General features: G+C 36.1%; 2 protein-coding genes across 9 annotated transcripts in view; both read left to right on the forward strand.

Moving 5' to 3' along the window:
- The window catches only part of REG (proteasome regulator gamma), a 38,412-nt gene extending 25,065 nt beyond the window's left edge, over positions 1-13,347 (forward strand). For all 5 annotated transcript variants that reach the window (XM_069820959.1, XM_069820968.1, XM_069820989.1 and 2 more), the window contains 4 exons: positions 1,075-1,220; positions 5,797-5,983; positions 10,452-10,622; positions 12,230-13,347. In XM_069820959.1, coding sequence (XP_069677060.1) covers positions 1,075-1,220; positions 5,797-5,983; positions 10,452-10,622; positions 12,230-12,418 — 693 coding nt within the window. In that variant the 3' untranslated portion in view covers positions 12,419-13,347. The remainder of the gene's footprint in view (positions 1-1,074; positions 1,221-5,796; positions 5,984-10,451; positions 10,623-12,229) is intronic.
- Positions 13,348-23,634: 10,287 nt separating this feature from the next.
- Positions 23,635-26,569, forward strand: part of LOC138696241 (nucleolar protein 58-like) — an 80,683-nt gene continuing 77,748 nt past the window's right edge. The window contains exon 1 of one of the 4 annotated variants that reach the window (XM_069820951.1): positions 23,635-23,928. In XM_069820951.1, coding sequence (XP_069677052.1) covers positions 23,888-23,928 — 41 coding nt within the window. In that variant the 5' untranslated portion in view covers positions 23,635-23,887. Of the gene's footprint in view, positions 23,929-24,479; positions 24,665-26,569 lie in introns of those variants that run through there. The other 3 variants (XM_069820937.1, XM_069820928.1, XM_069820941.1) reach the window with 3 other exon arrangements.

The following is a 26,569-nucleotide window of genomic DNA, read 5'->3' on the forward strand; positions in this document are numbered from 1 at the left end:
AATGCACTTTCTTCATTCACATCTTGACTTTTTCCATCAAATCTCGGCATTGTAAGTGACGAACAAGGTGAGAGGTCCATCAGGACATTTCAACAATGGAATCCAGGTACCAGGGTCAATATGGTCCAAGCATGATGGGTGATTTCTGCCGGTTCCTACAGCGATCAACCACATGCCAATTTAAGCAGAAAAGCAAAAGTCTCAAGCATTTTTAACAGAGTTTTTAGTGCTTACTACACATTGCATTCATATAAATGTATTTAAAATAATATATAACAATTTGCAAAGAATATATAAACTAACCTCAATTTATATCTCTGACTTTACAGTACAGGTATATACTGAATAGCAAGATTTAGAATTAATGTTACAGTCCCATAACTCAAAAACCTGACGTGCTATGATAAATCTGATTACAGATCTGGAATCAGCGCATCAATTTCAATATAAACCACTCAAAATGTCCTCAGTAGTAGACAAAAGGTTTTTTTTTTTTAGACCAATGTATTTATTGTCTATAAATTGATAAGCTGCTTTTCTTTTTGTTTTGAAAAGAAAGTTCAGTGAGAAAATCGTAAGCAAAAAATATATTTCAGAAAGAAAACACTTTTCTTATATAAACTGCTAGCAGAGCAGTAGTTTTATTTGTTAATAAATCAATTTTTTACATTATTTTCGAAAATAACTTACCTGTTTGGATACTGCATCTGTCAGAATTTCCACCAGTAGCTTTTACTATTGGAACAAGAACATCGTAAACTTTATCCTTCATATGTTTTGTTGTGGTAGTGCTTGGACTTCATTTTCTTGAGTGCTGGTTTCGAACAAGCTTTTTTATAGGCAAGTCTGCAAATAAATTCGGTGGACTTGCATGAAACTGTTCAGCACAAACTGAAGGCAGAACTAATAATGTACGGGTTCTCTTATGAATTGCAAATTATATTAGATTGTCAATTTCCTTACTAACAGCATTCTGTCCATAGCTGTTGTTGCAAGTATTTTTATAACCCACCACTATTGTATTGTACACTAATGTTCTCGTGCAATACTCCATTTTATTTGTATGCTTTATAGGCAGAAGATTTAATTCTGAAAGGCTTTCCGAAAAAAATCGTTGAACTAAACGAACTACTTGAGACAGAGCAATTTGGAAGAAGTGATCTGACAGAAGTTCATCAGCCTTTGAACATCCCTGTTCCAGATCCAGTCATTGTAAACAGGTAAAGATAAATATTTAAAAAAACTTATATTGCATGCATTGAAGTATGAAATTCACTACTGTATAAAAATAAATCCTTTAAAATCTTGTAACATTTCGTAGTAAATACAGAAGTTTGTTTCAGAATTATTTTCCAAAATGTTTTGTGTCACGACTGTTTTAAATAATACTCTTGATTATTCATTTTTCATTGTAATAGAAGGACACATAATGCTTGAAAATGCTTTATTTTAGCTTATACGGTAGAATGCCTTACATTAACAAACAACAGTTTTCGTCAGTCGTTGCTATTTTTACAAACAGATGAAGACCTAGTCATGACTGGAGTTGCTTGTGTATGACAAAATTTTTGTCAAATTCAAAGTTTAAAAGACTTTTCAAGAATTGCCAATGCTTCAAAAGTTTGATTGTCAAATCACTTATAATATTTCAAAAATCTTTGATTATCTTGGAAGTAAATAAGAACATGTTCTAAATGCTCAAAGACTTGACAATTTATTCTTTGAAGAAATTGATCAAAGGAATTGGAAAATATTATGATGCCAAGAACGAAAAATAAAAACGTCCTGACCTAAGAAAGATGTTTGCGAGTTAATTATATGAATTAATCTTACTCTTATATGCCATGGGCTTTGTATGGAATACCACAATAAAATGAAAAATATCGCGTAAGAGGGAAGTCATTCATTCATTCATTCAGTGTTCTGCTCAAGGGCAGATCTTTCACTGCAATCCCAGCTTTCTCCAGTCTTTCCTATTTTCTGTCTTTCTCTTTGTTTTCTCATATGATCCATATATCTTGTCGTCTATCATCTGATATCTTCTTCTGCCCCGAACTCTTCTCCCATTCACCATTTCTTCCAGCGCATCCTTCAGTAGGCAGTTTCTTCTCAGCCAGTGACCCAATCAATTCCTTTTCCTCTTCCTGATCAGTTTCAGCATCATTCTTTCTTCACCCACTCTTTCCAACACAGCTTCATTTCTTATTCTGTCTGTCCACTTCACACGTTCCATTCTTCTCCATATCCACATTTCAAATGCTTCTATTCGCTTCTCTTCATATCGTCGTAATGTCCATGTTTCTGCCCCATACATTGCCACATTCCACACAGAGCACTTCACTAGTCTTTTCCTTAGTTCTTTTTCCAGAAGTCTGCAGAAGATGCTCCTTTTTCTATTAAAAGCTTTCTTTGCTATTGCTATCCTCTTTTTGACTTCTTGGCAGCAGCTCATGTTACTGCTTATAGTACACCTCACTTGCTCTACTGCCTCATTTAGAATTCGCAAGTTTATTTATTAGTGTTTATTTTTTAAGTGTTTATAAGTAATAACTTATGCGACATACTGTAGGTAGATTTTTTAAGTATTTATTAGTGTTTATTTTTTAAGTGTTTATTAATAATAACTTACACAGGAAACTGTAGGTAGACTTACTATGGACTTCCTGACACCATGGTTCACCATGGTTATCAGCTTCACTAGACCAAGAACCTCAAGCAGTGGAAGTGGATGTGCAGAGGATTGTTCAGCCTGTATATAGTAAAAGATAACATAAAGCAACTATTGGGGGACATATTTCACACTCCCTCCTTCACGTTATAGCTTATCTGTGTGGTATATCAGAAAGTGACTTGTAGAGTGATCAACAGTGGGACGGGAGAATGGGGAAAAAGACTACAACATAATATACTATTGTTGTTTAGTCAACTGTCTCAAGACAGGTTTGAACCTTACAAGTCATACCAACAAGGCAACATTTATGAAGCAACTAGGCCAAGAGGTAATAGGATAGGGTGACCAGTTCCTTTGCCTCTTCATTCCATACATCGACGATTAGCTACATACAGAGCGTTCACCTACAGGTGAGGCCAGGAAAGCGGCATGTACTGATATGCCGCTTTGTGCGCGCAGTTGTTGAGACACGCTCGACAATCAAGGTCGACAAGTTATCAGTTATGAGCCAGATGTTGCAGTATTTAACACGTACAGTGCAGTTTCTTGACACAGTTGCATAAATATTCAGCGTGTGTGTAAAATTTGTTAACAATGCAAAATGCAAAATTCACGCTTGAACAGAGAGTTTTTATGTATGATGCATATGTGAAAACAGAGTCACGTAGAGAGGTGTTTAGGCAATTTGAAGTGAAATATTCGGGTGCTCCAATTCAGGGTAGAGAAACTGTTCTTGTTAACAAATGAAGGACAACAGGGTCGATAAATGCTTCAATTCCTAAGCGAAAACGAAGAGTATTGATGGGAGAAAAAATTGATGAAATCAGTGCATCATTTACACACTCTCCTAATAAATCTCTAAGACATGTTTCACAGGAAGTTAGTGTTTCAAAAACATCAGTCTTTACTGCTGCTAAACTTTTAAAATTAAAACTCTACAGAGTATAGTATAGAAAGCGGAAGCTTACGGATAGACGATTCCCGCAAGCAACACCGCAGGCAGGCCGCTTTCCTGGCCCCACCCATAGGCGAACGCTCTGTATTACACTAATCAGACTTCAGATGCATACAAACAATATTATTCTTCCACTGACACATATCGTCAAGTGAGATGTACTGCCTGATAATAGATGTACATGTCAGCCAGAACATCAATCAGAAGCACATAATGCATTAATTTACTTAATTTTATGTTATCATACATGCAATTAAGAAAAAACATGTCTGTTACAGTATATGCCTTCACTCCTATTAAAAATAAAATATAGTAGCTATTTGCCTTTAATCGCTCAACCTACTGTAGACATAGGACTAATTTATTGTAAGTTTACAAGTGAGAGTCCACAGTATATTGGTCTGCTCTAAATCAGGCTTTACTGTGTGGGTGGTTTTTTTTTATTTATTATTTTTTACCAGTGACAATATCAGATAGTATGACCCTTATTATAATTGAATCAATAGGTTTAAACAATGGCATTAATTTCGGAGAGAATGTATTATGAAACTAATAACAGATGTGTAAAAACTGAAAAGTTGCTGTCTTATAAAAAAAAATAAGGTATTGAATAAGATGTGTGTGTGTCTAATGTTTACTCACTTCACTTTTATTGTGTGTATCTGTGAAGAATTATATCGTGTACTAGGGTGAGTGTATGTGTAGGCCTAAGTGTTTGTGTAAGTGTAGTGTAGGGAGTGGGTGAGGAGGATGATGGTGAGGAAGCGAGAAGGGGAAACCCAGTGCCGCCACATAGCCTACTCCTGTCGAATAGCACCAAGGGGGCCACCAGGCTTAAAGTCCCCATCTGATGGATCAATCACTATAAACAGTGACATACGCCTTCTCTTCATATGCACTGTGGAGATATTTGGGTTTAACCCAGGCATATTGGTGCACAAATTTAGTGATTAGAAGTTGTGCACTGCCATGTTTCCCAGTCCCGAGATAGAAATTTTACATGAAAATTTCTGACCTCACCAGGAATCGAACCTGAACTGGCTAGTCTGAAGGCAGGCATGCTATCACAGAGCTGACTCGGTGGAATAAGATATGTTGTTGTTGTTTTCTAATGCCAGGTATTTGACAATAAAGTCATTTGACCTCTTGCACTCCAATATTTTTCAAAGATATTATCATGGCCAGCCACTGAAGCACAGATTTTGAGGTGTTCCGAATCCATTTCTTGGTTTGAGTTGCACAATGGGCAGTTAGGGGACTGATATATTCCAATTCTATGCAGGTGTTTGGCCAAACAATCATGGCCTGTTGCCAATCTAAATGCAGCTACAGACGATTTTCGTGGTAAATCGGGAATTAACTGTGGATTATGATGCAGAGAGTTCCATTTTTTCCCTTGAGATTGTGTTATCAAATTTTGTTTGTTGAAGTCGAAGTATGTAGATTTAATAAATCTTTTCACAGGTTAATACGTAGATTTAGTAACAGGCCTGTAAGTAGCAGAGCTACCCTTCTTTGCTAAAGCATCCACATTCTCGTTTCCCAGGATTCCACAATGGGATGGTATCCATTGGAATAAAATTCTTTTCCTAATTGAGAGAGCATTTTAGTTATTTCTGCTGTTTGAGATGAAGGTGTGTGTTTAGAGACTATTGATAGAATAGCTGCTTTGGAGTCTGACAATATAACTGGATTCTTAAATTTATTGATGTGGCATAGAAGATTCCTGAGACTTTCACTTATTGCAATGATTTCTCCATCAAAACTTGTTGTTCCATATCCAAGAGATCTATAAAGTGAAAAGAGACAGCATGTAACACCTGCACCGGCACCTTGTTCTCTGGAGATCAAGGATCCGTTGGTGTATAAATGAAGCCAGTTTTGTGGAATAAGATATAAAACTGTATAATCATGTCTAAAAGTGTACATATTTACAAGGCAATTTCTTGGAAAATGCAAAAAAAAATGATTTCATGCTGAGTAAGCAGTGTGTGAACAAGTTGATAATATCATTGGTAATAGGTAGAAAATTTCCCTAGTGTTTCTTAAAAAAAGAAAAAAGTTCACTTTGAAGGTAATATAAATTTCAGTAGTATATTCTTTGAATAATGGTCTGTATGTTGTCTAATAATAAAAGAGCTCATTTAAAGTGTATATGTGTTTATTACAGTCATGTGGTGGATCAGCCAGCCAGCAAGAAGTGGAAGTATGACAACTGTGTGGACAGTGAGAGTGAGGTGCCTGGTACTAAGGTGATGGCTCTTCCTTCAGGCACCGTAGCCTGTAACAAACACCTTTGTGAGTTGGTTCACGTTGTGAAGCCCCACATCCGACAGCTTGTTGAAGACGCAAATCTGGTAATTATATTGTTTTGACTATCACACTGAAATTTGAGTACGAAGTAAAAAGTGTTCAGCAAGCATGTCTGAGCAAATTCTAGTTTCTAACTTGTCTGATACTTGGTCAGCATCATGCTGTGTGAGCCAACTCCTGAAACTCCGTTACGTTGTTGTGCATCGCTCCCCACTCCCAACGCTTCATTATTTTTGTAGGCATTGTTGTTAATACTGGTAAAAACTCCAAAATGAGTTGTACTTGATCAAGAGATGGAAGACAAAAATCGAAGGGTGTCATTGAAGGAAGCTTCAAACGAAAGGTTATACTTTATGCTGGAAACTATGGAAACAGACCAGCTGTAAGAGTATTCATTGTTGTTGTTGTTATCTAATGCTGGGCTTTGGCAACGAAGCCATTAGCGTTCTTGCTCTCCAATATTTCTCTGTGGTGGATCCATCAGGTAGAACTTCACAGGTTTGTAGATGATCTTCAGTCATTTCTTCTTCTTTGTTGCATAGAGGGCAATGTGGATTTGTGTAAATTCCTATTTTATTCAAGTGTTTGGCCAAATAATCGTGTTCTGTAAGCAGTCTGAATTTTCAATCAATCAATATTCCCATCATTCCTAGGTGGAACATAGGGCTCTCAGAAAGCTTCTCCATCTGACTCTATTCCTGGCCAACGCCTTAATCTCACTCCATGTCTTCCCCATCGTTTTTGCTTCTGTGAGAATAGTTTGTTTCCATGTTATCTTGGGTCTGCCAATTCCTCTGCTGCCCTGCGGATTCCAATCCAATGCCTTCCTGGTGGGGTCATCTGGAGGTCGGCGAAGTGTATGTCCCAGCCATCCCCACTTCCTATGCCGAATTTCAAATTCAACTGGTTTTTGTTTAGTTCCATATAAAAGCACGGATTTTACATTTGTGTTAAAAATTCTCAGTTTGGTATTTATTGTATAGGCAGCACTCTTCCATATAGGCTTTAGCAGCCCAAAGGCATATCTTGCCTTCTTTATTCTTACTCTGACATCGCTATCTGTACCACCATTCTGGGAGACTATACTGCCTAAATATGAGAATTCCTTCACATTTTCAATTACGCCGCTGCTTAGAGTTAGAAGAGTAGGTTGCGCAATTCTTTGGTTTTATTAATATTTATTAATATTGATTTGAAGACCTACCTTCTGTTCTTACTTTTCCAATTGTTGCACTTTGGCTTTCGTATCTTTAAAGGAATGAGCTAAGAGACAGATATCATCCGCATAGTCTAGATCTTCTAGTCTACCGGAGAGCCCCCAACGGATTCCTCTAGGGGAAACATTCACTCTTCTTAGAGTTGCATCTAAGACCAGGTTAAAGAGGAGCGGTGATAACACGCAGCCTTGCCTTACACCTATGCAGACATGAATGACTTCTCCAATGTTATTCTTATGAATTACTCTGCAGCTGGCATTCCGATATAATTCTTTAATGATGTTTATAAGTTTGATAGGAACTCTTCTTTCGTATAGAGTCTGTCAGATGGCTGTGTGATTCAGAGTATCAAACGCTCTTACAAAGTCAATAAACACCAGGTACAAAGGTGAGCGGAATTCTAGTGACTGCTCAATGATAATTCTCAGTGTGTTGATTTGATCGACACATGCCCGGTGAGGCCTAAATCCTGCCTGCTCCTTTCGAATTGTTGGATCTAATATGTCATGGATGCGCTGATATATTATTATTGCTATTAGTTTATTAATTGTATTCAATAATGTAATCCCGCGCCAGTTACTACAGTTGTTCAGAGTGAAAAATGGCAAATTGTAGCCGATTTAAGTGAACACCATATTTTAACGTTTTGGTGGCTACTTCATTCACACACAACCCCCAGAATGTCTGGAGGACCACACCTGCTGTTGGTCGACGGGTCCATTTGACCTAGCTGGGAGATCTTGTTGATCACCAGCTTTCCCTCATTAAGCCACTGGAGGACGATTTTAGTGCCATAGCAGGTCAGCACTAGGAACAGAAAAGTAGAAAGAGGAGGAAGGAAAGGGAAATGAACCCCTAGTCCTCGAATTCTCTAATGCCGTCAGGGTCGAAGAAAGTAAGAATTCAGTCAGAGGACTGGATAGGAAAGGGTAAAGAGGGAATTAGGTATTGGTTAGAGGAAAGTTATACCAAATTCAGTCATTAACTCATCAAGCTGACCAGTGCTAATTGATGAGTAGCCCCTCTCTTTAGTTCAGCTTGTAAAATTATGCTTACTAATAGCTGCACCACGGGAAGGTAGGGATGGGACATTGGGTATTTGTCCAGGTTGGTTCCTTAAAGCCTTCAATGGGAAGGATTAATGGCTCTCCCCCCTGTATCCGACAGATACCCTTTTGCAGCCGATTAATTCCCGATTTACCACGAAAATCGTCTGTAGCTGCATTTAGATTGGCAACAGGCCATGATTGTTTGGCCAAACACCTGCATAGAATTGGAATATATCAGTCCCCTAACTGTCCATTGTGCAACTCAAACCAAGAAATGGATTCGGAACACCTCAAAATCTGTGCTTCAGTGGCTGGTCATGATAATATCTTTGAAAAATATTGGAGTACAAGAGGTCAAATGACTATTGTCAAATGCCTGGCATTAGAAAACAACAACAGTTGCTCAGATCACCTTTTTTAGGAATTTTGATGATTAATCCTTCTTTCCATTCAGTGGTGAAACTTCCCTCCTTCCATGCTTTTTGAATTAATGGAAGAATTATTTTAGTCTGAATTTTGCTACTGCAGATTTACGTGGGATTTCTGGAATAATTTCCCCCCCCCCCTCCCAATGTAACAGTAACATTTGCTTGTGGTGTCGTCTATGATATTTGCTTCTAAAGTGACGAGGATGAAGTTCACCCGGTCCAGGAAAAGGGTCCTGAGGTAGAGGTTTTGAAACTCTTACAAGAAAGGAGGAAAATTGGGCTTCTTGTGACTAGTGACAATTAGAAGTAAAGCTAGTGAGATGACTACAGCCCGTGGTGGTATGTCATGTCAAGTGTGGGTAAGGTAGATAGGTAAAGTAAAATTAAATTTCGCAGCTGCAAATTACATCCGGCAGTAATTTTTTTTTCTATTTCAAGCCTTTAAAAATTGAGGTTCACGTTAGATTTGAGTAAATACGGTCATTATAGTAACTGAAATTTACAGAAAATATTTTCGAAAGAAAAAACAAGAAAAGTTTCTACTTATAAGTAAGATGTCGAGTGAAGTTTATTTTCATTTTATTTAGGCAGGCTTTTGTTAATTTTGAAGTTCCAATTGTGGTGAAATTATGATATACGCTCTTTTAATATTTTTTTCTAGATTAAGTTAAATTACAAATGAATATAGCCTATTTATTTCCAAGTTTCTGATTATTCTGATACCTCATCTGATGATTATATTGAATTTTGCTGTGTTCCTTGTGTTTCCTCGTTGAACTCCATAATAAACAATTTAAAATTAGATTTTGGTTACCAAAATTTGTAGTTTATCTTCAACATAGGTTATGTCCTCAGTTACAACCACAAACAAAATGAACATTTTGTATCATGCCCATAAATTATAATAATGATACATACACTGTATATATCAAATTGAAGTATTAAGATTTAAAATAGGTGATTATTCAAAATGCTCAAGGAATCTTTGATGATGCCTGTAATAATTTTTTCCACCGTTTGGTATTGAATACCAAATGTTTTTATTATGCCCCATGTAAATTTGGATATACTATCTCTACTACCAAAAAAATAGTCCTGTAACTGACCAGTTTTAGGAGGTACACCATAACGAATGCTCGAGTCAGGAATACATGGTTCATAAATACTTTTCTTTTCCAAGTCAACTTCCTTTGTCTGGTCAATTGTTGTTTCGAAATGAACTGTAGCATCGAAAACTACAGCTTTGCTTTTCTTCGGTTGAATGGCTATAATATCAGCTCTTTGGGTGGATCCTGTTGAAAAGGTGAATTATAGTTCATCGTAGACGTACCATTTTTTATCTCGCAAAGCAGAAGTTAACATCGATCTTACTTTATGATGGTGAGTGTTTCTTAGTAGTTCTCCTTTACGGCTGAAATCAAACACATGACCAAGGGCTTCATTCTCGTTACAGTCAGTATGATGGCAACGGATTGTGTTAGGACATACACCAGGCACTGTTCGAACCATCACGATATTAGAGGACATTTTCAGAGTGTTGGTCCATTCTGAAATTGTTAAACCTTACCTATTATTGACCCAAAAGTTGGCTTTAGGGTAATCTGCAAAAACCTCAACGTCTCTGCCTCTTAATGTAGTTTGTCATCATTTAACCTACTAATGCCATAACATGTATTCGACATTTCTTCCACAGGTGGGTTACTCCTCTTATATAATTTTTAAATGCAATATTAATATTATTTATTTTAGATTATTACATGATTTGAACTGTGTGCTGTAATTTCTTGCCACGTTTTTTACATTCAGTTTTTATTTCAGCTGAAAATGTGGATTTCTTTTATGATTCCAAAAATTGAAGATGGTAATAACTTTGGAGTGTCAATTCAAGAAGATACTCTGGGGGAAATTCAGTCTGTTGAATCTGAGGCTGCAGCTTTCTTTGATCAGATCTCACGGTACTTTGTGTCAAGAGGAAAGATTGTTTCCAAGGTATGTAGAAATTACAGAATGAAAAGAATCCACAAATGGTGGTGGTATGTCCTGATGAACAATGTGTGAGGTGTAAATTGTGTGTAAAGATGGATTTCATATCTTAATACTTGGACTGTGTTATGGAAAGTACAGTAGTGTTGTGCAGTGGTGAAATATTCATTGCATCGTCGTATATATTCATCTTGAAGACGTAAATCAAGTGCAGGAAGTTGTGTAGTAGAACAAGACAAGCATTTATATGTAAATTTTCCGGCAGCCAATGACATCATTTCCTTTTCTGGACTGTCACAGAATCCACTGACTTTAATATTGCTTTTCGTGTTGAAACTGGGTCATCTGTAAAATATGTTATTTATTTTCGAAAGAGGCAATAAAGCAGTAAAACATCTCGTATTGTCTGCAATGGCCTGGTGCAACATGTGGAAACACACCCCTTTGTGAAAAGATGTATAGTTGTGTAAAAAAGCGAAGGGAACAAGGAAAGACACATGATTTTAGTCACTAACTAATGTGTCCAATAAAACAGTTAACTATACTTACTAGTGATAAACATGCATTATTCCGTTCAAAAAATTGTTTAAATCTAAAATTATATATATTGTTTTAAAGTGGTAGTTTCCTTCCTCTCCCTTCCCTAGTTCGTGTGCATTTCATACACAAGTTTGTTTCCATTTTGTAGAGCTCTTTACATTACGCTCTTCAGTCACAATAATGTTTAAATATTTGTAAGAGTGACAGATCTATGACAAGACATTGGCATGTACAGGAATACCAGTATATATAAAATGAAATGAAATGTGGTTCTTCGTGTATATGTACCAATATAGTGTTTACTCGGCTATAAAATGATCTCTATTTTTACTTCCAAAATTGGGGAAGGACTTAGAGACGCAAACTCCATGAAGTCATTTGGTATGGGAGGGGATTAAATACAGTAAAATCCCTCATAACCAGCCGGTTATTTGGGTGCCGATTACGGGGGGGGGGGGGGGGGAGGTTTTCTTTTATGGTTAACCTTAGATCTTATAATAAAAAGTAAGAAAGTTGAAATGTTTTTTTTTTTGCCAGTGAGTGTATTTAATTTCAAGACAGTTAAGTTTTTTATTTTGACTTTAAGAAAATAAGAGGGGTACTATACATGATGGGGATCTATAGCCAAGTAAATACAGTATATACACAAAATATTACAAATCCACACACTACACCCCAGATTTACAATACACTACATAATATTACATTACATGCATGCATTCATGTGAAATGATTAGTACTGTAACAGTATGTTCAGATTTTTCATCCTTCCCACCAAATCATTTATTGTTCCAATATCTTATGTTTACCTTCTTACATTTTTTGGTTATTTGCCAGAATGTTTTTGTTTGAAAGCTTTCCTGCATTTTTTATTAATTATTATTAGAGATAATGGTGGTTTTGTCTTTATTGATTTCCATTTAAAATACATTGTAAGTATTGTTTTTACTGTCCCACTTACTTACATTTGTTTCTAAATAACATGAGGCGAGGTACAGGTCCAGAGGTTGTCACTGGATTTGAGAACACAAGTCAATAGTCAACATATAGCATATTGTTATTTCCTTTGCTAGGTTGCCAAGTACCCCCACATTGAGGACTATCGGAGAGCCGTGCAAGAGCTCGATGAGAAGGAGTACGTGAGCTTGTGGCTTGTCATGTGCGAGGTGCGAAATCGCTACTGCACTCTCCATGATATCGTGGTCAAGAACCTAGAGAAGATCAAGAAGCCTCGCTCATCCAACGCTGATTCACTCTACTAGAACATTGACACTCCCTAATCTTATTCCACACCTTTATTAGGGGCTGTACAAATGGTAGGGCAAGAAGATGGTTTGCAATTAAAATTTTCGTTTTTAAGATGAATGAAGCAAACTAGGTTTTATACATGAGTATTTGGTCAGCTTCATGACCACAAAAAAATAAATCCACAGAAATAATGTGTAAGCAATTGTAACTTGGTTTACATATGTAATATATACAATTGAGAATAGTTTGCTACAAAAGCTGATTTATTTTTGCTGTTTGGCTTGTCGCATGATCTCTTTTTGTAACTCGTCTATTCTCTTTTTTTTTTAGGCATGTGGAATTGAGTTAGACTTAATTACACAAATTTCAGATCTCTAAAATTAAAAGAATAATTGATGTGTACTTCGTTTATTCTCATGTTAGATGTGACTTTACAGTATTCTAGAAAAGAAAATGTTCTTCAAAATGTAGGCTGCAAAAGTAATCAGTAGGGATACAGCTTGTATTCCTTTAATACTCGAAACAGAGCCCTACCGTTAAAACATTTTTATTACATATATAGCCCTAATTTCCAGTCCTTTTAATTCCATTTACCCCCCTTTGCAGACTTTGCTACAGTGTGTGGTAAAAGCCAAATAAAATAAGTTTAATGTTGCCTGCAAACTTTGAAGAACTGAAGATTCAATCTGGTCCTAAGCAAGATATTTTTTCAACATTCCTTTGTGCAAGTAATGTTTGTGTACTGATGGTGATCGCTTTGTTTACTTGTTTAAAATTTCTGTGGTGCCTTGACTTTTGCCATACCCTGTATTGTGAATAAACATTCTGCAAGTTTCGAACAGCTTAAGGGAGACTTTATACTGTGCAGATACAAGACTTTTTAGTTGATTTTTACAGTATAATGTATATTGGTGAATAAAAATGACGGTACCTTTTAAATCCAGCAGATGCTGTTGTGTTTCAAGTACTTAGTGATTTCTATTCTTGTTTTTCTAAGTGTTAAATAATACTTTTTATTTTAGACTCATTCCAAAAAAGTTGGATTATCAGAATTGTAAACTGAAAATTAAAAAATCCTACCATCCTTATCTCCTTACCCCATCTTATAAATGTACAAATTGGACCAATGAAATGGGGATTTTAAATCCTTGATGTTTATTATTAGAGCTAGGATTCTTAGGTAAATAAATATTTTATTTGCACCGTAATAGAAACTCGTAATTCTGTTTAAAGTTTCGGACAAAGTTACATAAAAACACATATTTTGAATTCTTTTTATGTAAATATAAATACATATTTCCGAATATTCACATAAAAATTAAGTTTTCATTGAATAATTTTTGACAAAAGCCCCATTTCAGATATCACCCGAATGTTCAGTGCAGACGTGACAGCTGGCAACTGTTTCTCAGAACAGCCTATCTGTGTAACTGTAGTCTGCTCTCCCACCACAAGTGATGAGCTGTTACCACTAAAAAATTGTACTGCAACTAACACACATAAACATTGATATGTCATTTAAGAGTGCCTCGTAAGTTATCATAACGCTGATTCAGAAAGTAGTTACAATTTTATAAACATGAGCTGCTTCTGTTTTCGTTTCCAATCCTAAACATGTGTTTAGGTAGTGCATGTTGTTTCTCAATGGCCAGGGCACTCTTTTTCCCCAGTACAAAGCTGTGTTCCATGTTAATCATGTTAGAGGCGGGCAAACAGCTTTTTAAATAAAAGGGTTTCAAACTGGAGCTGGGCAACACAATTCTTTTTCAGGAACTAAATCAAACGTTAAGAATTGTTTGTAATGATTCATTCACGGTTTGTTCAGAACTCATCCCAGACTATGATTCCAAATATTCTTTTGAATCGTGAATGAATGAACCAATACGATTCTTCACTTTGCAATCATGGAAAGAATAAAAACATTCTGCATATCTCGCGTAGATGATTTAGTAAGCCTGGAAAGGATACAGACCCTTTATAATGAGAGTTGAGACATTGGATTGTCTCTTTCTGATTGGCTGGAGCCAGTTTTCATCATCATCATAATCTTCATGTTAGGCTGTCTCATGGCCTGTTCTGACTCAGAGAATTTCTCCATCCGGTTACTGGACGTCCTACATCACGATAACCTTTTGGATTATAATTTAAAACTTGTTTTGTTATAGAATTACGGTCCATTCTTTGTATATGATTATACCAATTAATTTTGTTTATATATATTTTCTCTTTTAAGTCCTATATTCCTAATGTTTGTCTTATTTCATTGTTGCTCACTTGGTCACATAAGGTAAGGCCTGCTACAAGACCAGTTTTCATTACTTCCATTAATCTACAAGATTATGGAAGATAGTTCGCCTCAATTATAATTTATAAATTTAACCTTACTATCAAGTACAATTTTACATTAAATCCCTATTTAACTCCAGTATTTCATTTCCACTTATTCGTTCGTTTTATCATACACCACCCACAACTAAGTAATTTCGTTGTAAAGTATCTGTATTCACTGTGATATTTAGTTTGCCCAGAAAGACTGTTATCCAAAACTAAAAACTTAATCAATGAAAGGCGAAACCATCTGCATCCCAACAAAGTGGAAATATTTATTTTAATCTGAAACTTAGACTATCCTTGGAGCAATAATCACATGTTAAAAAATCATAATGATGGCTAATGTTGGGACTTCAAGGACAGATTATAATAATACTGTGTTATTAGTATTTAATTCAGTATATACTTGGACTCTCACTTTGAGGAAGGAACAAAGATTAAGGGTGTTTGAGAATAAGGTTCTTAGGAAAATATTTGAGGCTAAGAGGATGAAGTTACAGGAGAATGGAGAAAGTTACACAATGCAGAACTGCACACATTGTATTCTTCACCCGACATTATTAGGAACATTAAATCCAGACGTTTGAGATGGGCAGGACATGTAGCATGTGTGGGCGAATCCAAAAATGCATATAGGGTGTTAGTTGGGAGGCCGGAGGGAATAAGACCTTTGGGGAGGCCGAGTTGTAGATGGGAGGATAATATTAAAATGGATTTGAGGGAGGTGGGATATGGTGGTAGGGACTGGATTAATCTTGCTCAGAATAGGGATCTATGGTGGGCTTATGTGAGGACGGCAATGAACCTCCAGGTTTCTTAAAAGCCATAAGTAAGTAAGTATATATTATTAAATTAATAGTTTAGTACGTGTTTAGACAAATTCAGATATATATATTCAGTTTATAACCACTTAAAACAGTTTGTAATGACTATTGATAGTTTTGATTAGGATTATCAATAGTAGGAACAACAGTCGATAGTACAATAGAACCCCGATTATCCGTCACTCTATTAACCAATTGGGAGATTATCCGACTGCCTATTTCTCGCTCTTTTTTTCGTAAAAAATAAATAACTTATATGAAGTACTGTTCTGTACATCACATTAGGTTCTACATAAGTTATTACAACCCCTTATCGTTACACAGGATTGTCTACTGTTCGAATTGCCGTTCTATAATATAAGTTATATATAAAAAGTCTTCCACGGATGTTAACAGAAAATGTGTTTGCTAACTATCGAAAAAAAAAAAATGGAAATAATTGAATGGTTTGAGAAAGAGAAACTATGGCTCATGTTGCATCTGAATACGATATTGGAGTTTATAAGGTATCCTACAAACAAAACTCAGCTCGGATTCCTCACGGCACGCATGATATACCCCACGCAGTAGGCGTGGGAGCATGCTGGGAACGGGAGCATACGTCATCTGCGCGATACAGTCACGCCAGCTGGTTTCTGCACGTCAGGTTTTTCCTTGTTGGATATCTATACAACTGCGCAATTTAATAAAAAAAACAAGGATAAAGCGTAAAAAATTATGTAAATCTACAACATGACACCTCCTTTATTCCTATCTTTCCCGAGACAGTCATTACAAAGGGCTTCCTTGGCCCTTGAAAACCCATCGTTGACAACCAGACTTAAATTAGTGAACTTCTGATCCACTACCTAGCGAGTTAAATACAAGACCATGGAGGAAATTACAAAATCTTTCATGGTACGGATTATCCGATTTTTTCGATCAACCGTTCAGTCCATTACCATAGATAATAGGGGTTCTACTTTACTATTGCCCATCTCTATTATAAATGAGGTGTCATATTTCCTGAATCCTGGGGTTTAAAATAAGATTGTGTAAGTGTTAAAAATATACAAGTGTGAACTGAATAAAAGAAGTTCTACTGTACTTACAGTTAGTATAAAGTGTTTAACTTACCATTTGTTTTTTAAGTAAAGTTCTAAAGTTTTGAAAAAACGTTCCTAAGATGGCCTCAGTTGAGCTGCACACATTCTTCGAATTTTGATAATAAAGAGCCCATTACATTGCGCATAATCTTCATGGGGATTTGAGATGCTTCATGGCTGAAAACTTTGCTTTTCAAGTACCCCCACAAAGAAGAAATAGCAAGTTCTGGTGACCTCTCCAGCTATTTAATATCCTACTATCTGAAATAGAGGTGATTCAGAAACAGACATTTGAGACATCATGCTGATAGTGTAGTGCAGGCGGGAGATCGGTGATTACCGCTCGCCGAAATGGAGAGGAAGATAAGTCAGAATGACATAGACTTGCTATAGGTAGAGGAGAGGGAAACGACCACTCAGTTATCTAGTGGAGTGCAGTGTTTAGGCCTATTCTCAGTAACTGTTTCACGTTGCTTACCTACTACTACAGTACAGTATGGAGGAATCTAAAAGACGGAACATAACATTTAACGATTTACAGCTCGAACTTATTGATCTTCAGTGTGACCTAAGAGCTAAAGATCGTTTGAATAATAAGCCTACTACTAGCCTGGTTGAGTTTTACAAGACTAAACATTAGCAATAATATCCACGACTACACAGGCTGGCTGTGAAAATGATTGCTATGTTTGGCTCATTTATATTTGTGAGCAACTGTTTTCTATAATCAACTTTAATAAAGGCAGGCATCCAACATCTGTAACATGTTTCATTATGATCAGTAGGCTACTGTTCTTTTCAGCTGCCAACAGCATAAAACCTCGTTTTGATGTACTGATAAATAAAAATATAACAAAATGATATTGTACATTTAAGTAGCTATAGAATTTCTATTATTTTTGTAAAATAAATATTTCTTTATTAATTAATAATAGTCCAAGATAGTTTTGCAAACACTGAACGGGAATTCATTGGATAAGCACTCATAATAGTACTTCCTTTTCTGTATATTTTGTACGAGATCACCCCTTCTTCCAGTCCACCCTTATACAGACCGCAGCTAATATCTGCATTCCGCTCATGAGCTGTGAGCTGGCTTGGAGAGCACAAACCTTGTGCAGGCCTGCTGTAGTGTATAGCTGGTCGCTCCATCCTGCTGGAACCATATGTCCCTGTTGATCTCTGGGGCTTGGTAATCTGAGGTGTCAAAAAATCTTTGAACATTGCAGCATAATATTCTGCTCAGATGCATTTCTAACAGCAGTGATGTTCTCTGGTGTTCGCACACTTCCCATTCTTACTGTAGGCTTCTTTAGAGCAGTCTCTCTGAAATTTTTCACCCACATTTTGATAGCATGTGCTGATGGCACTGCATCATTACGATGGATATTGTAATGCTGCTGAAACAAGTGCTGTGTAGTTATGAAACCATTGCCATTTATGTAACAAGCCTTGTACACCACACAATTGCAGCCTGACTAAATGACATACATTTCTAAATACAACAAGAATGTTCATAGCCGAGGTTTAAAATGTCCAGTTTCATTGTCCCTTCCCCCTTGTATGTGTTATTTTAAGTATAGTAGTAATAACACTACTTAGTTTTCGAAACTATTTTGGTGTACTTTACAGTGAGCTGTGGCATAGAAAACTTGGAATTCCTCTATTTTCCCTGTAATCGTCTTGGGATTCATCTACTCTCCCTGTAATCATCTTTTTGAGACCTCTTAACTCACTAACAAGCTGACACTTTTATCTCTCCTCTCGTATTATCATGTACATTAATGTAGTCCACACCCGTGGAGTAACGGTCAGCGCATCTGGCTGCAAAACCAGGTGGCCCGGGTTCGAATCCCGGTTGGGGCAAGTTACCTGGTTGAGGTTTTTTCCGGGGTTTTCCCTCAACCCAATACGAGCAAATGCTGGGTAACTTTCGGTGCTGGACCCGGACTCATTTCACCAGCATTATCACCTTCATATCATTCAGACGCTTAATAACTTAGATGTTGAGACAGTGTCGCAAAATAACCCAATAAAAAAAAATAAATAAAAATACATTAATGTAAATTGTATGATAAAGGAAGGAGAAACTTCATTGCCCTTCCTCATTGCAGTCTCTTTTCACATTGTCCCTAGAAGAGTTTCAGATATTCATCTAGTTCAAGTTCTCATGATATGAATACACATACCATATATATATATATACTTGAATAATTCCCACACCCTAATTTTATGGAAAGAAATTTTGGAAAAAAAGAAAACATTTTCACTTTTATTACAAAAAAAATTGGTATATGATGTATTTATTATATTAGTCATGTTGGCACATTTCACTTGAAACGGCACAACTGAAGTGTCTTTTTTTTTTTTTTTTTCCTTTTTTTTCACCTATATAATCACAAAGCCTTTTTTCGATTTCCGGAAACTTGGCTTTTTGCCCTCGAAATGCCCGGTGATTAACACTGGTCTATTCAAGTCGTGTTTTGTTCTTACACCAATCACTTTCATCTACAATGTATTTCCTTCCTGCTTCGCGGTTACCAACTTGTTCTGCATCTTCAATAATACCTATGCAATTTTTCTTTCATAGCAAAAGATCGACAATGCTAACTTCTTGAAGGCATGAGTAACACCTACTGAACCGACCACACCTGATACGTTTCCCATTACTAACCCACGCGCAACACACGCTATCGCTTCAAGGTCTACCAACCTTGCCACAAATAATACCTGCACCCTTTGGCATTCTGTGGAAGGAGTGTGTTGCAATAGAACTCTACCTACTTCAAGGGCATGTGACCCTTAACAGATTTGGCTTTATGGTTCCTGCCACTGTGCATTGGCACCTTTGACATTCGAGTGTTACTTGTTAATGATGACAGGCTTAGCACAGAAACAAATCAGTTTGGAGACCAAATTAGCTGCATTTAGTAATTTAGATAGGGCACTGAAGCAGAATGAAGCGTGTAAAAGGTATGGATTTGTGCAGTCAATAATCGCAAAGAAAGGAAATAGAGGACAGTGTCGCAAGTGGTAAAATTAATCCTGAATGTAAGTGTTCAAAACTACAGCAGCAGAAGACGTTGACATTGCTACCGTGAAGTGGTTTACTGTCTAGCATACCCCTGAACTATCTGTTTGTGCTTGCAATAAGAAACACATTTGTTGAAATTCTTAAAATCAAAAGACATGAGTACAATTACTGATTTAAAGAAAAATACCTGAAGTTTAATTTAATTTGTACATCAAGTAAGGTAATGAGATGATGAGTAAATGTTATTTCATACTATGTAATTTTGTTTTGTACTTATTTTTACTATATTCTGTCTCATAACATAAAGATGAGTAAAATTTCATAACCCCTCAATACAACAATAACCCTGATAATATAACAATAGAATTTTCCAAGTTTCTAGAAAACTGTAATACCGAAGTTCAACTGTATTCGTATTTGTCATTTTATTGTAGGAAATACAAAAATGATGAGTCATCTGCTGATTGTTGCAATGCAGTGTCGTTATTGTTGATTTAAAATAAATACTTCCTATTATTTTCCTAAAAATTATACCGTTTCCCAAATAAATTGATTTGTAGATACTGAACATGAACAAAATGTGGCCAGTAATTGACGAGAATTTATAATGAGAATCTGATGGTCAAGGACTGTTTGAAACGAATTGTGGAAGCAGAACAATGAACATTAAAAAACTAGAGAAAATATAATTGAATTGGTCACATATTGAGGAGGGAAAATGGAGATATAACCAAGAAGACTCGAAGGCAATCATCCGGAAGACCTAGAATGACGTGGCATAACAGCACTGAAGCTGAACAAATTAAAAAAACCTGGACTGAGTTTAAGGCAATGATGGCTAGCATTAGAATTTGATGGTGAACTTTTTTATAAAGACCATATATGATGGCTTAGTGCACACATGTGTTAAGTACATTTTTTGGTCAAATTGATTTAAGTACAAAATCGAACTCCTGTGAGATGTATCTTTACTGTGCACAAATGTGGGAAGTGAATAATAAGATTTTCCTATGTTATGTTCACTTCTTGAGAATAGATATTAATTGAAGTGAATGAAATATTGAAAATAAAAACTTGTTTTTCTCAAAAGTAAGAAATTAGCACTTACCACATGTATGCACTAAGCCATCGATTATTATGCTTCCCAGAGGAGTGGAAGGAGAAAACTGTGTACACAGACAGGTGGTTTGCATGACCAAAGCAACATTTTCTTTGTTAGGGATGCTGAGAAAGTGAATTTTTGCTAAAATCTTTAAATCGATTTTTTGGAGCTCACATTACTTTCACATTTCATATATAGAGAAATAAAAATTCCAGAATTGCTTTAATATATCGCTGTTCCAGAGGAACAACAACGTAAGTGCAACATAGAAAATACAATCTTATTTACATATAAATATATGTATAAATAATTGAAAAAATAATGAGAATGACAATCGAAATAAAGCAAAATATTACAATTTTTTTTATTACTTTTAAATATTACTAGTCAGATAGGGGTGTTTTTAATATTCACCCCAATTTTGCAGTCTTCGTATTCCTGTGAACAGCGATATGAGTCTATCATAGAGTACATAATTGCACTTGACCCGGGTTTTCTCTGGAAGGATTAGGAAGAGGTTGTATAAGGTTGCAAATTGCATGGGAACGGCTTGTTAAGACGTGTGCAGAACAATTATAGTTCGAGACAAATCATGTCGGCCTCATCCTACTCCACCGCATGAAGGCAACGCTTTACACATGCAAGTGAGGGAAGATAAAACTTATACACTGTATCTTGAAATATTTACCCAGTATTTAGGAATAAGTTGTATCGTCTTTAATTTTTCGCACTTTTGGATGCAATACAATGATAATCATACGGGTAAAATTGTCTCCTCATTAATAAATCCATTAATTATGAATATTATTATTTGCAGTTAGCACCATAGACAAGTTAGCACTAGCAGAGTAATAATATCGTAGTAAAAATGCGTAAACAAAGAGCGAACGAACGTATTTTGTGGTCTTACGTCATTATAACGTCGTAAGATCACAGTCTAGTATTATCGCCGCAGCCTCATACTTAACATGCCGGCATCATGCAATAATGTGCGGTGTGCTTTTAAAACATAATTTTGCCGACATTGTTGCTCTGTAGGTTTCATTCTAAGTGTCGCGTCTACTTTTTCGATAAGAATAAGCACTAGTTTGTTATATTATTAAATTATTATTATTATTATTATTATTATTATTATTATTATTATTATTATTATTATTATACGCATACGACTATTTTGACTAATTGTACGAGGTACGACCGCACGCTATGTCATACTACTTTCCGAGTGATTTTTACAATACAAGGTAGTTATATGACAAAGGTTCCCTTTTGTTCACTCATATTTACAGTGGGCTGTATGGGGTGAGTGCCTCTATTACTTCCTGGAACTAAAGACTTTATGTTTCGTCCCGAAATATATCCTTTCTTGGATATGTAAAAAGGCTTTTTAAATCTGTGTATTTCAAATTGTAAACTTCCCCAGCAGAATTTTTTTTCTCTTCTTTTAGAGAAGTAAAAATGAATAAACCCCCTCTAAATGTGTAGATTTATGTAATACCAAGCCATAATATGTAATGTGGGGTAAATATGTAAAAATATGTAGTATCAAATTTTAATATATTAATGGTAATTACAAGATTCGCAAAGATTTGTTATTTATATACGTTTAGATGGAAAGGAATATAATATGTCATTACATAAAAATCCGGTCCCTAGTAATGACATGAAGGTGATCATGCCAGAGAAATGACTCCAGCGCCGAAAGTTAACCAGCGTTTGCTCTTAATGGGTTGAGGGAAAACCCGGAAACAACCTCAACCAGATAACTCGTCTCATCCAGGATTTGAACTCCGGCCCGCTCGTTTCACAGTCAGACGTGCTAACCATTACTACACAGTGATGGACTAGAAGTATATTAGGAAGCTGAGAAATGTACAATTTTCATAAGTTAGTACGACGCTTTCGATTCCTGACTAGACTGTGGTAAGATGTTGCTCAAATAATGCAGAGATGAAGAGAATTCGAAGTAGCCTCGACTGTGGTAGCCTTATGTTGCATAATATCAACAATGAGCAACAGTGACTTAGGGTTTTAAAACCCTGGTAACGAGGTTGAAAATGTAATGGAATGAATACACAAAATAGTGAAACTGACTTTTTAGGTTTCATCTGCAGGTCATCCGAGAGACTTTAAAACAGACATGATGGGAAGTTCCTGTGCTTGTCATTTGCCTAAGTTATAGTACGTACAGTATGTTTGAGCTATAGTTTTATTATTTATTCATATTCATATTAATATTAAATCCAGACGTTTGAGATGGGCAAGGCATGTAGCACGTATGGGCGAATCCAGAAATGCAAATAGAGAGTTAGGAGGCCGGAGGGAAAAAGACCTTTGGGGAGGCCGAGACGTAGATGGGAGGATAAGAGGATAATAAAATGGATTTGAGGGAGGTGGGATATGATGGTAGAGACTGGATTAATCTTGCTCAGGATAGGGACCAATGGCGGGCTTATATGAGGGCGGCAATGAACCTCCGGGTTCCTTAAAAGCCAGTAAGTAAGTATTCATATTCATATTGTTTTCAGACATGTTGCATATACATTTAAAAAGCCCATCATTGCCACATCTTTCAGTATTGTCTAACTTGAACATTAAATTTGCCTCAGAAGAAAATTTCGTCTGCGCTCATTTTGGCTAATCAGAAAATTATGTCAAAAACTGAATACTAACGCCAATAGAGAATTTATTTGGAATTTTAACATCGTAAATTTAATATTGTTTCGTTACTGGATAGTATATTGATTAACTCCAGTTTCATGTACAAAGAAATTTTTGCTACGTTCGTGTGATCTTGGTTCCATGTACATCTCTATTCTCGAAGGCGGCAAATTTAAGGTGTAATACAGGACATTCTGCCATATCGATCCATTCTTTCGTTGGGACTACCATAGCGTGTAGTTATGTTAAGAGGTGATTACTGTCAAGTGTTTGTTAAGACTGTTACCGGTACATCAGTAGGAATGGTTATAAAAAATAAAGTGGTGGTGTGTAATATTTTAAATTTACTGTTACTCCGTGACCCGTTCGTTAATTTATTTTCTACGTTTAGTCATGCTACTGACACATAACCTAGAAAAATCAACTTGGAACAGCTGACTGAAAATATGCTTTGTAGCAATGATTTTTATTGCTGGACAGATGTTAGGTGAGCTTTGGATTGTTATCGCATTATATTTACCTATAATTATAAAATACTTGCTATTGTGGGCTAAATCTTAGAGAACAGTGCAGCAATGTGAAAGTGTTACATTTCGTCCAGTGGCTGGCATATTTGCCAATAAATAATTAGGCCTATAATTGTAACAAACAGAAACTTGTAAATAACAAATTAGAGTTAAAGCACTATCATTTTTATAGCTATGTAAACAAATTTAAGTATATGCACACACTAAAGTCTGGCATATACAGTATGTAAGCCTATTGTGTAACTAAGGCAACCGAACCCATAGTCAGTGTGATGGGGTCGTACCACATCGTACTATTAATAGGTAAAGTTTGAATACACGGCAGTCAAATGTTTGTTAATCATCCGTTTGCTTGCTCCTTAGTTCTCAGGCTTATTTCTTTTGCCACGTGTGCAAGAGGAATATTTTTATTCACTGCCAGGGACGCAAGAGGCGTTCATAGTTAAATGAGCGAATTTGTATTTTTGGTGAAATTAGCGCTGAGGTAGTTGCGGCGATTTCGGGAGTAAAATCTGTATATTCTTTCTTACCAAGAATTACACTGATAACTTTGATGTCTTCTGTGATGCTATCAACGTGTAAAACTTACATAATCAGTAGCCTATATTATATTCTGTTGCAGCAACAAAAATAAAGTACATACGACATTTATATTACCGGTATTGTACAAACTACGAATCCTTCCAATAGGCCTAGGTAGGGTGAAATTTTATACAGCCACAGACACAGGATAGTGTTTCAAGAAAACTAGAAATACAAAACATGTTTAAAAATATGAGATGATTTCGTAAAGTGGATAAATATATGAATATGAGGTAGTAATTTTTAAAATATTAATTCTTGGTAATTAGGCTATGTAGGAAGTATCGACCATTCTATCTTCCTGCATTAGAGGTCCAGGGCACATACATTGCCAAATATATGCATAATTATGCATTACAATTGAATTTTTAGCATTTTCATATGATTGACATTATTTTGTTAGCCACTCATATTCTAAAATAGGTATGTGCCCGGCCACCAGCATAGCTCAGTCGACTAAGACACTTCCCTTAGTGCTTTGGAATTGCGTTCGGGAGCGGGTTCGATCCCTGGTTGTTTTTTCCGAGGTGTTCCTCAACCTTAAGGCGAATGCCAGGTAACATTTGGTGAATCCTCGGCCTCATCTCTCCAAATACCATCTCGCTATTATCACTCCTATCGATGCTAAATAACCTAGTAGTGATGCAGCCTCGTTAAAATAATCAAGTAAAAAAAGTGCCCTGACCTTTATTGCTGGAAGATGGCAGTCTGACTGGTGCTTACCACATTATTACTTAACTTTTTTTTTGTAACTTATTGTATCTTGTAGACCTACCTACATATAGGCTAATTAGGTTTTAAGAAACCAGTAAGGAACATTCGTGATATTCAGCTCATGGAAAATACAAAGGACTTCAGATATGGAGAGATCTGTGTGCACCATCTCAGAACATATCATCGGCTTACAAGCAAAACACGTTAAGTCAAAAATAGAAAAAGATGTTTTGAAAGCTCTTAACAAAATAAATTCTCAAAATATTATTTTTAGTAATTGTTTCTCTCTATGTGCATTTAATTTTCTAATTCTGAGTTTATACACATGCATTATGTTCTTCATATATGCCTTTTTCTTAGAAGTAATATTTTTTACTTAATGTGTTTTGCTTGTTAAAGTACAGCATAAGGCAAACAGACAGTATTTTTGCACCATTAAATCACTTATATTATTAACCATCAATTCATTTTAGACGTTTAAATTGAGAAGCATACTGGTAACATTGATATCTTGGATTGGATGTTATTGTCTCCTCAAGTTATCTTATAGCCAAAAGAGAGTGATTTACATGAGTATTATTACACTGTTTGTTTTTTGGGTAGAGTATAAAGGTTTCCATTACTATGCAGTCTGCTTATAGGCAGGACTTGAGGTGGGGCAGGATACGATGGGATGGCATCACGTTCCTTTTGAAATGGCTTAAAACTATCCTGTTACTTTTTAGTATGCAATGCATGTGTGAGACTCAATTTTAACATATGCTATTTAAACTACTGTAATATATTTGTAGGTGTAGATGAAAGACAGACTGTACATCATACATTAGGCCTATATTTTCTTGACTTATGTCTATGACAATTAATATTTGAGGAGAAAAATTCACTCCGGCGCCGGAGATCGAACCCGGGTCCTTGGTTCTACGTACGTACCAAGCGCTCTGACCACTGAGCTATGCCGAATTCAATCCACAGTACCGGACCGAATCCTCCTCCTTCAATGTTTCCCTTTGTGGCCTGACTCCAAGTTAGGCATATATGTTGACGTATATGTCCAATGTCAACTGCCATTATACTAGGAGCGCACTCAGCTGAGTGACTTGTATGGCCGGGATTCTCCTCAAATATTAATTGTCAATATTACAGATATTATTCTGTAGGACAAATTAATACATCTATAATATTCTCATAGCTCCAGTGCATATATTTGTACAGATTACTGTGCACGTAACTGCGGAATCTCGGCCAAATAAGTCACTCAGTTGAGTGCGCCCCTTGTATAATGGCAGTTGACTTGGACATAAAGCA

The sequence above is a fragment of the Periplaneta americana genome, chromosome 1, assembly GCF_040183065.1.
Source record: "Periplaneta americana isolate PAMFEO1 chromosome 1, P.americana_PAMFEO1_priV1, whole genome shotgun sequence".
In the NCBI taxonomy this organism is placed as follows: domain Eukaryota; kingdom Metazoa; phylum Arthropoda; class Insecta; order Blattodea; family Blattidae; genus Periplaneta; species Periplaneta americana.